Source organism: Ambystoma mexicanum, chromosome 1q (assembly GCF_040938575.1).
Source record: "Ambystoma mexicanum isolate Mex_15411 chromosome 1q, UKY_AmexF1_1, whole genome shotgun sequence".
Classification (NCBI taxonomy): domain Eukaryota; kingdom Metazoa; phylum Chordata; class Amphibia; order Caudata; family Ambystomatidae; genus Ambystoma; species Ambystoma mexicanum.
The window spans coordinates 1,154,670,377-1,154,682,463 of NC_090922.1; the positions used below are offsets into that span (position 1 = coordinate 1,154,670,377).

At 41.5% G+C, this 12,087-nt stretch overlaps 1 protein-coding gene across 5 annotated transcripts in view; it reads left to right on the plus strand.

The window, feature by feature from the left end:
• Positions 1-12,087, plus strand: part of SLC44A5 (solute carrier family 44 member 5) — a 1,500,346-nt gene that overhangs the window by 1,015,208 nt on the left and 473,051 nt on the right. For all 5 annotated transcript variants that reach the window (XM_069641896.1, XM_069641897.1, XM_069641899.1 and 2 more), the window contains exon 6: positions 8,580-8,705. In XM_069641896.1, the coding sequence (XP_069497997.1) occupies positions 8,580-8,705 (126 nt within the window). The remainder of the gene's footprint in view (positions 1-8,579; positions 8,706-12,087) is intronic.

The following is a 12,087-nucleotide window of genomic DNA, read 5'->3' on the forward strand; positions in this document are numbered from 1 at the left end:
TTCCAGATATTACCACTTCCAACTCTATGTCACCTCCAACTGATGTTACTACCTCCTTCAAATCTATATCATCTCCTCTATACAACCTGCCGACATGCAACCTGACTACCTCATTTGTTCCTATTCAAGCTGTTTCTAACCTCACTTCCTCCAATTGTTATAGCTTGTCCCTTATTGCTATCATCTCCTGCTACTGACACCTGCCCCAACTCTTCACCACCTCCTACAGATATTATCACCTCCTATATCTATTCATCATTTCCTTCAGATATTACCACCCCCCTACTCTGCACCACCTAACCCTGATATTACCATCTCCTCCAACTCTCCAACACCTCTCCAAGATATTGCCACCTCCAACTCTACGTCACCTCCAACTGATGTTACTACCTCCTCCAACTCTATACCATCTCCTCTAGAATTGACCACCTCCTCTAAGTCTACACCACGGTTTTCTCCTATTACCAGCTTCTCCAACTCTGCACCATCTCCTCCTACCTTCTTCTCTCCTGTTCACATCCACAAGGTTCCACTTATCCACGTCTTTGCATCACACTGAAGACTCCTCCAACAAGCAGCCACAACTTGCTGCAACAGCCCACATCACCTGATACGAGTCCAAATTTATATAATGTAGTAAACCACACTCTTGAATATGTCATCTGTTCGATGGGCTTGGGCTGAACTGTGATTGGAACATAGGACTGTGTTTGAATAGGCTGACAGGGGACTTGCTTAAGGCTATATCAAGGCCAAATGGTATCTTTTCATATTGAAACTGATCTGGAGTCATAACGTGTTTCACTCTTGCCCCTTGTCTACAGCTGTGGTGCTGCCCGGTAGAAACCAGACTTCTCCAACTCACCTGTGTGTGACCCAACAGTTTGGGAAACCCTCGGTGAGTGAGGGGACCTGTCTGGCAAAAGAAACCTCTGTCCCATGCCAGGAAACTGTAACCTTATCTCCACATAAGGCTAATTGGGAGCAACAAGATAAGGATTGCCTACTGGTTACATGGGTTAGTTTAGTTTCATTAAATGCGTTCCATGATTGGTTTTTGGATTTGCTGGACTTCCATAGACCTGGCCTGTACCTTTAATAGGTTTTATCGCTACCTATACCAAGTGAGGTATGTATTAACACCCTTACTGATGGCCTCTGGGAAGTGAACCCTTTTTTCTTAAAGGATAAGATATGTTTTCTTGTACTGAAGATGTGAGAAGGTCAAATGACAGATTGACACTCCGGGGGGACTATTGCTATAGTCTTTGTACCAGGGAGTGAAGCTTTCGGGGCTGAGCTATCTTGGTGGATTGTTTTATTGGGGAGGGCCTTAACACCCAAAACTAGTCCATATTGGGCAAAGTCACTAGTCCATGCCAACCAGCTAGGATGCCAGCAGAATGACCTGGGTACCCTTCCCATGTTGTCCCTGCACCCACCATCCACTGGCCTTCAGAGACACCTGGCCACCTGAGACTGCCAGATGCAATTACTAGTTCGATTTTCAAAACAGAAACCTGCCAGTTTTTACCTCCACAAATGAAATGGAGGTACACATTTTAAATTGGCCCATATATGTTTAGCGTTTACTATGAATGAATGGCAGTTATAAACAATGCTAATCAGTTATTTATTTCTTCATGCTGGTACGTGGCAATAAAAACAGTTTGAAATTCCAATGAAGGCAGGTTTAAAATGTAACGCAGTTATATTTAATTTGAGATTCATTTACACCAGTATTATACCATATTTTTAAAAGCGCAGTTTTATTGGTTTCTTTTCTTGAGACAAATAGCCGGCCAGATCATGTTTCAAGGCCTTAGCGCTTGTTTAGGGCAATGTTTTAGGTGAAGTTTTGCATAGTTTTGCATAATCATTGCTCTAATAATGCTAATGAGTCCTCATTCTAATTGTTATTGCTTGTTCCTATCACACTTAAAGGTGCTTTTTTGACCAAGTGACAAGGCAGATTTGAGCTTTATCGTATTAAAACTATAATTCAGTTACATGACGTGTACAAGCATAACAAAAGATGATAATTGAATGGTGCGGTTTTATAACTACCATTCAATAATAGAAACGGTAATTTATTTAGTGGGGATTAGCAGCAACCCCCCATAGGAAGAATAACTGCAGCCTTCAAATCACGCTTCTAAGGACTGATAGAGCCAGGCTTCCCCATGAATAGAGCCCTCCCCAGCGCCTCCCAGCCGGTATCTTACGATATGTCCACCTGTCTTACGATGCAATGATGCTAAAAGTACTATAATTCTGTCCCGTATACAAGCCCTATGCTTGCAACGTTGTGAAATGTACTGTTATTTATGATTATAAGAAAGCTGTCCGTAACTACGGCGTGATACCTCCCGGTTTGGGCGTAAAACAAATGCAATGATTAAATAAATAAATGTGTACACAAGGCGCGTTATAAATATCAAATCAGATCATATAATAATGTATGCCCTTTTCTTAATGCTTTGGGAGTCGCTTGGACTGTGCTTTCAAGTCTTCTGCTAACACTTGACCTGTTAAAATGGCAGAATTGACCCTTTTGTGCATTATAAAAAATGCGCAGTACTGGTACATACCATTACTCTTCATGTTCCATTTCGACCAATAACATGGTGGTGGAAATTGGGAATAAAAAATGTAAACAAAATAAGCAAGTGGTATTTCTGGAATGCCACTGGCCGCTTTCCAGAAACACTACTACATTTCCACTTGGCCGATGCGAATTCTGGATTGGTTAGATCTTCAGGAAATACAACTTGCAGCCCCATAGTCTTTTAGATGTCCCGGTTCTTTTCCGATCATTTTGCTTCTTCTTATTACAGCAGTTTGGGTACGTTTTCCTCCATCTGTTTTGAGGCCTTTTGCTATACTTCCTCCAGGGTTTATCTACACAAGGCTACTGTTGACAAATCCCACAACTTGCACTCAGTGGTAACCATAGTATAGTACCACTACCCAATAAGTAACGTGCACTCATGTTTTTTTATCCATCATGGACGAATCCTCCACGCCCTTATCCCCACATACATCTCTATCTCATTCACAGCCTTCCTCATATAAGATATTTTCTTGAACGTTTTCTACACGTATTCACATTTTTCTACATTCACATTTAATCTCTTGTCTCTATGCAGCCGCAGTAGATAGAACTTTTATTTTACCCGCTCTTCTCCGTCCCTCAAGTGAAATTTCACCCTTACTCGTGACAATCTATGAGGGGAACTGAAGCTCCAAACCTGCAATCCTGCCCAGGGACGTTATTCCACCAAATTACCAGGGGCATCGACAAGATCATGGCCAGTGACATCATTTAACCTTTGACCCTGCTCCTCCCACTCCTGATGACATCACAGAAAGTGCCATCTCACATGTAAAACATCTACAATATGTGTAAGATTAAGAAAATAACAAACCGTACTAAAGCATGCCACGAATGCAGTCAAGATATATCAAGGGCATACCAAGCAGGGCCATTTTAGACAAGGGTGACAGCTTTCAAATCTAGCTCATCCACATACGGCCAGTTACTGCCATTCTCTGACTGTTAAAATCCTTAAATGTCAGGTATAACCGTATTATGCTAAGCATTGTTTCAAATTCCCGGGACATATTTCTCCATGAAATGCAAAGTACAGCCTAATTTTCCCTTCCTATGCTAACTTAAGCTTGATATACCAATTCGTGTTTTCCTTTGTAAGGACACTTTCACATGCTTAGGTCCTGCTAACATTATAACATAACATACTACTTGACATTGCTCCCCCGTCCACAAGGAACTTGACCACTGTGTTAGGAAAGAGTTTGGGGGTGGCAGTGTCTCGAGTCGCGGAATCATCTTTGCTGACGGAAGTACCTGCTTTGCGCTGTCGATTAATCTTTGTAATTTGAAAAGATTCCCCTCAATCATCCGAAGCGTCCTCATTGAGGGACTCAGTTCTTTCTCCGAATATGCACAATCAAATTCCCCTCTCTGATGGCCAGTCATTGCATCACTGTATGCAACAACTTCAAGCAATTATGATGCCAACACTCTCACTGGCCCCGTTTATTAAGCTTTATGAAACCATCAATGAGGATTTTAAGGACCACGCCACTCTGTTGGCTATGGTTCATTCAAAGCTGATCTTCCTAAAGCCAGTCTCCAATAAGCTGCAAGTGGACCTAGAAGTGGAAGCCACAAGCAAGTGGCAAACTAGGCTCTGTGATATGGCCAGCATGGAACAGATTGATAAAAGGTTGCTTATGGAAGCAGTTTTAGAGTCTCATAAGTGGATTCAGATGTCAGCGGAGTCAAGAGCTAAAGAGGCAATGGGTGTGGCCAATGGTTCTTTGTTAACTGTGCATGCGAAGATGACATCCTGTAAAGGAATCAATAGGAATCCAAAGTCAAAGAAGCAGGATGGCCTTAAACGGCCTACGGAGGATCTCATGACCAGAAACCAGAGTGCAATAAATACTGGGGATAAGGAGGTTTCATCGAGTACGACGCCCGTACTGGTAATCAGGACTATGGCATAGCTGAAGAGGTGGCCGAAACTGTTGAGAGCTTTCTTAGGGCTCTCAACCAGACCCATCTGAGAACAGAATTAGAAATCCCAGAGGGTTTGGACCCAATGTATTCATTCTTCAATAGAAAACAAAAGCTTAAACATGCAGGTGTTGGAATGCGAAGGAAAAAAACGAAAAACATGGCTCTAAAAAACAAAACAAAATCCAACTCGTTGAGATCATTCATTAGAAATTGAAAGGCATTGGACGACAGAGTTAAACTAACCACAGAGTTGAGAAGTGCAATCGAAGTTCCCTCTATGGATGCCCCGCCGCAAGGTTCTTCTGATGTGCAATGTCAGAATGTCTTGGCCTTGGAAGTTCCAGAGAGTGTCAATGATGATTCCATCTCTCTATTGGACCTCTGATTCAGTTGAATCATCCGAGGATGCAATGCAAAGAATTCCAAGAGTGTCAAAGTCAGTTTCCAAGAGGAGTCTGCTGGGATTCAGTAGCCATCCAGATCCTTTGCCCAAAAAAACTGTCAAGGAGAACTGTATCTCTGGAAGAAGAGGATTCCTTCATGACCCTGGCAGACCGAAAGGCAATGGTGGGGGTAAAATCTATTTGAGAGGATTGAGTCCCTCCCCTTTATTAAACCTAAAACTCAAAAGGGATCTAGAAGGCTTGAGGCCTTGAATATGGTAAAAAGAGGAGAGCCACTAATATTGTCCCTCGAGCGCAGATAGCAACTGGATCATGGTCCAATTCTCAATCAAACTAATTTGATGATATTATTACATCAAATACCGGCTTTGGCTACTTTGACCTCCAAGGACATCCTGGTGGTGGAGTTCTTGTGTGAGGAAAGAATGGATTGGGTTTGACTGCATGTGAGATCGGAATGGATTAAACCACTTCTTCAGGGATTTGACCTGACTAAAGTTACAGTCAATGATCCCCAGGCCTTGAACCATCTTATAAGCTGAATATGTATCTGAAGGGTATGAAGAAGAGTAGTCAATGGGCAAAGGATCTGAAGGGGGGGCAAAGGAACCGGAATCAAATTAAATGCTAAAGATGCCGCTCCGGGCCAGAAATTGGACCATGGTCTAAAAGTTACCTTCTCGAGAAGTCCACAGAGTGAAAGGCCGGTGGACTATGGACACCCTAGGAATGCGCCATCTCAAAATGATGAAGATTGGTCCTGGATTCAGGCTGTATTGGCTCCTCCTAAGAAACATTAGTGCCTAAAGAACTCTGAAAGCAAAACTCTCTAAATTGGGTCCTGCAATAAACGGTCTTCTCGCTCCTGATGAACCATATCTTGGTAGATTGGTCAAATTATTATGTCTTGTTATTCCAGGAAACATGCTTGCGAGACACCCCTGTGTGTGATGGATATATGGCCCTTTTAAATCCAGCCTTAAAGGGTCTGAGGGCCGTCCTTATTCAGGGTTGTTGACACTGGTTAAGAAGGATACCCGAATAAAAGTATCAAGACATGAAACTCCAAATCCATGGGTCCACAACAACTCAAGGGCCCAAAGAAGCCTCCCAGGACCAAACAATAACTATGTGGATTAATGCATATTAGAATCCCCCCCCAAGGTGTCCTGTGATAACTTTGTGGACTCTGTGATGAAGGAAATTGTTGAGGCCAGATTGGCCTATGTGGACCCATTTCTCATATTAGTGGGGGAACTTAATGTCAGATGTGTGAGTTGGCAATTGTCGAAACGAAGGGGAGATAACATGACCAAGGCTGGCAAAGCAAGGGGAAGGATTTGGCGTCAAGAGATGAGTGCTAGAGACCTCTTCATGTTGAACAATAACACAGCAGGAGACATCCCTCCTAAATATACTTGGGCTCTTGGGGGAGGCAAGGCAGTTTTGGACCACTGTTTTATCCCTGCGCAATGTGCATGAGGGAATTGAGTCTTTGGTGGTAATTGAGTCTGATCTCAGTGATCATTCTATTTTGAGAATCCGATGGGTTGGGCCGCCTGTGGGAGGGGTGACATCTGCGCCCCTATCGGTAAGGTTTCCTCAAGGGAGAAATTGACTCTGCTTGGCTCCCCACAATGTCGGGGATGCTGCTTCTGTTATGGACTCTAGAATGGAGTGGGGCACTGATATTATAAACTATGTGCCACGCTTAGCAAAATATGAATAGGTTGGTAAGAAAGGGGATAAACCAGAATTCGCTCATAAGCATAGATTTAGCACCAAAGTGATAGCTGAGAGGAAGAGATATAGAACTGATATGAATAAGCTTAATGCTGCACCCCTGATTACTCGTGCAGAGGGGAAAAGAAAAAGAAGGCAGCAGTACAAAAATCGGCTCTGTTGCTTTAGAGTTTACTGTATGCAGGTGGAGGGTGAAACTATGCTCAATATACTGAGTAAAAAGAATTCCAGGGTTACCTGGGAATGCATAAATAAATCAGGAACTTCCCAGAGTCCTGTCCAAATTCAAATGGTTGATGAGCAGAATTGGATCGCCCATTTTGGGCAATTATTTGCCTCAAGGCAGTGTGACCATTCTGTTTCTCGACCCAGAAATGATGGTCATTGGTCTTGGAATTTAGACAAGCAAGACATCCTTGACATCATAGGCCTTACTAGATGGAGAGCTGCAGGCCAGGATGGGCTGTCTAATTATGCCTTGAAGCAAGCAGCGGAGGAATGATCTGGGCTGACACATCTTCTCTTCTGTCAAATTCTCTGAGAAAATAAGATACCACCTAGTTGGAGTAAGGCAGTGATTGTCCCTATTTTTAAAAAAGGATCACGATTAGACCTGGGCACCTATCGGCCAATTTAATTATTGGACAAGCTGGGAAAAATCTAGACCATGGGCCAGAGAGACAGTGCCAGGCGTAGCAAGGGACTTGCCAGGGATAGCTGCTGCTATGCCTGTCAACCCCAAAATGATGTCCATGATCCTGCCCTATTGCTCTACCAAACTAAATGGTCTCATTCATTACAATATTGAATCTCTGCATCACTCCTATTGTTTGTGAATGATACACTGCACCATCTGAATTATACACTGTACCCTATTTTCACTCAATGGCATTGCTACACAGGTATTCTTCCATCCTGTGGGTTGTGGGATAGCTACACTTCCGTTTGAACGACACTCTCCGGAAAGTGAATTACTGTTCTCATTCTAACATCAGCCCGATTACTAATTTCTGGAAATTTGCACAAATAATACCCCAACACTTACCCACTGGTGTTCCACGGCATCTAAACATAGTAAATCTACACTGGGCAAGGTTTCCCACTGGTCAAGCATCTTCTGAACTTATCATAAATGTTGCTGATCTGACGGTTCAGATGAAACTGAAGAATGAAAGAACAGAATACTTTTTCCTGACACAATGTATGCTATGCATAATCACTGTGTGATCACTGTGTGCACAGGATTTACAGTGAATTACTAAATGTATCCATGCCCTCCTTGAGAAAGACCGACACGGCAGTAGTTGCAAATTGCCCCTGTTCACATATTTCTCAGTAAATTTGGACCATAGTGTTTTACTGCTGACCATTAGGACAATATGTATTGTTGTTTTCGTAAAAGAGTTCCTAATTGCATGTCTGCATCAACTTAAATCACTGATAGTGCCTAATGCAGATCCATTTCGCAGTTCTTGTGAACATCTTCTGGTTATTCAGTATGAATGGGAAATATGTATTGAGGCATCCAAGATGAATACATTTGAGAGATATTTGCATAACTGATTTTGCTCAATAATATTGAGATGACAAAATAATATGAAAACCTATGGAGGAGCTATGCATGTTGAGAACAGAATTCTACTGAACATGATTAGAATATGTACTGCCTATTATAGAGCAACAGCATGGAGTTTCAGAGTACATAAACATTAATTTCTTTGGTATAAATGCAAAAACCTTCAGTTAGCTGATTACAAAAATAGTTGATTGATCAATATGTTACTTGGTTGTGTTCACCTTTTAGCAGACCCCTTTATGTACAGAATGTTTAGTATTTTAACCCTTTACACTATCCTTACAACTGCTTTTTTGTCTTCATGCTTCAGCTGTGTGTCCCCAAGTGCCCAGATAGGTTTGCAACCTATATTGATATGCAACGAAACATGTACAACAAAAGCTACTGGGAATATTACAAGCAGTTCTGCAAACCTGGCTTTGATAATCCATGGAAGGTAAGTGATGCCTAACAATTAAAAACCAATGGATCAGCATTCTTCCTATAAATGGGTGACTACTTCTAATCAGCATGGGGCTTCATTTATGGATATTGAACAGTAGAGTTACGTCTTGCTATGAAATCCACAGAACATCGAACCCGGCTTCAGGTTTTGGGGATCGGCCACCTCTGTTGTTTGTATCTCCTTTATATTATGAATCATCTACCCTTTCCGATTATTTTCCTGGCATGATGGTCACTTGCCTCTTCCCTAAGCAGGCTCGGACTGAGCCAACGGACAATCGGCCCTTGGCTGAATGAGCTGACATAAGGTTGCGTGGCGCATTTAACTTTACATGTGTGGGCTGGGCCTGTGAGGTTGTGAGCTATGCATGCTCTACCACATCGCAACTTGCACCAAAGTCAAACTAGTATAATGGTAACTTCACATCATACACTTGCGCTTGTTGCAGTCCCAATACTTCACATAAAAGTTGCATCCTGTGTTTGGTGCCAAGGCCAGCAAGAATATTTTGAAAGTCTAAATTTGAAGCTGTTACTTAATCCAAACACCTGGTGATGTGACTCTCTGGTCTACACCTCTTTAAATAATACAGCTTAGTTGCGGTAGCTAAAGGTCCTTCACCATGGTCTACGTTATGACATTAGTTATTAAAATGCACCAACTTTTATGGGTCTGCACAATAATAATTAATAGTATTTTCAGTATTTCTTGAATTCCTTTTTTCTGAAAATCTCTTTATTGGTTTATAGACACCACTTCTTTTCTAATAATTAATTTTCTGAATGGTAAAGATGAACGTACAATTCACAATCTTGACATGAGTTTCTTTTCATTGTTTTTTTAAAATATGAATAGTCCTGTCATGTCTAATCTTCTCATCAGTTCATAAACAACAGTTATTCAGTTAAGATCCAATTGTTTATTTCTGAATCCCCAAAAGTAACCATGTTTTTCTCAATATTTGCAAATGATACAATGTAGTTCTGAAATCATTGTTAATGTTGTTTGCACATGAAGCTTTTTAAGACAATAAGCCAGTGGTCTAACAACTGCGGCTCTCAAAATGTCTTGCTCTACAACTCCGATGATCACTCACCATTGACTATGCTGGATAGGGATGATGGGAGCTTTAGTAGGCCAGCCAAAGATTCCAGATCTGTGCATGGGCTTTTGCATAGTTGTCACAACTGTTTGAAAAAGCCCTTTTAAAGGGAATAGCCTCTTTCTTCTGAGAAACCAAACTGTATTTACTGATTCATTGTTGTAACTTAACTTTCAATGGAAAAATCTAATTTCTTCCCATTTTTTGTGTTCTTAAAATATCATTCTCAACCCTTGAAACAAAAAGAAATCACAACAGTTTGGACAATTTCTATTTTGATAAACTGAACATTGCTTTCTGGATTGGCAATGTATTGATTTATTTTGTGTATGAAATGATTAGCCCATATTGTTAATGCAAACCCATTTTGTAGAGTCATCATGACAGCCATATTTTCCTGCCCTGTATGCATCATCAATTCTTGAAACCGTTGTTAATCTGCTTAATGCAGAATGCTGTGTGCTGCATTGACATTGGTTGAATTGAGGCAGACTGGAGGGCCAGAACAGGGCAAGGCAAAGGCATGTGGTTCGGATCTCTGTGTGCTCCTGGAATGTGCCACTGCGGTGGGGACAGATGCAACCCATCACACTCCCCACCCTCACTATCTGGCCCAGCACAAGGGGGAACAATTGGACTAGAAGATAGCTCCTGATGTGGAGTGGAGAAGAAATTGCACAGCAGAAGGGCAGTCTTTAGAGGTACCAATAAGAATTAAAATATTAACATAGCCACAAGTTATATTTTATTTGATTATGTGTTACTCACTGAAGCAGTAGCAAGTCCAGGCATTCCCAGGCCAAACACATCATACATCATTCTGCCCAATTACCTCAGGTCTCCTACAACCCAGATCTCAGAAGCAATGTAGGAAAAGCCCAGCCCACGCCAACCCCATCTAGCCTGCACTAACCCTCTACTATCTTCCCAAACATTGTGCTGTGAAAAGTCCACTGTGGCCACTTTCTGATATGTAAATGATAGGGCATTTATGTATCTGGTTTCTTAAATATCACTGCTGTTTTATTGTATTCATTTTGGTTGAACAGTGATATATTATGTTGGATTTTATTTTCGAAGTGATTTCTGTTCTGTAACATTGCATTTCATGATATTTATCTATGTATTTTTATTGAATCAAAATAAATTCACAAAGTAATGAGGTATTTTAGAGAGAAAACATTGATTACAATTAGCATTATTGCCAGTACATGATCAACGATGGGCTAACAAAGGACCATGAAGGATTATTTATTAAAGAGTGGGGTCTAGTGTAAAATGTCTGGTGAAGGCCCACGGGGGACAGAGCTGGAGTTCTTACAGAGAGGGACGTAGTCACATTTAGATTATCCTGGATGTTTCTAGACCATGGGTTCACAGTTTGTAAGAGTCTGGCAGAGCAGATGTTTCGGTCCATGATGGAGGTTCAATGGACAGAAGATAGATAATGCAATAAAAGTGTTTTTTATTTGATCTTTTCTGAAATGTATGCGTGTAACTAGAGTCCGATGGCAAGCAGAGCTCTTTGCTCATTTTAAGGGCGGAGACAGAAATGGAACGTCCTGTGGTCTTACCTTGGTAGGTATAATAGCTAGGACTTTGTTGGGAGTGATTTAATTGAGGTAGTCAGGTTATTTGATCTTATTTTATACTTTGTATTGAATTCTGGCTGGTAGGGGCAAACAAAATTCCTTCAACTTTGGAGTAATATCGCCATTATATTTCACACCTTTTTTTGAAGCTGGCTTCAACAGGGTAATGGTTTTGCCTTGGAGGCCTTTCAGAAAGGCATAACCATTAAACATTCTTATCAGGATGAGGGCCGTCTCTGTTGCTTGCAATTCAAAAGGGGGACTAAGGCATCATTATCCTGAGGCGCTTTAGCTGATCATCGCCTGTTTGAATTGTTTTATTGATGAGTAGTTTGAAGGAGATGATTAAGTCAATATGGAAGCCTAGTGATTTTGTGCCTTGGCGGTAAGCCATGATTGTCTGTATATGTCGCAGTTCCCATTGCTAAGGAGAGAAAACTTGAAGTGGTTACGTTAAGTTATACTGCTCTTATCCTAGCCCGAAACAAGACATTTTAGGTGTAATAAATCTTTTGCCAACGAGACCTTCTCCTTCCATCCTTTGTGTTCCCACTTATCACAGTAGGATTCCGTTCTCTAAACCTAATAACCTACTCTGGGGTAGAGAAATCCATAGGACCAGACAGGAGAAACATCTGCCTTCTGACCATCACAAAACCCAACACCAGAAAAGATGCCG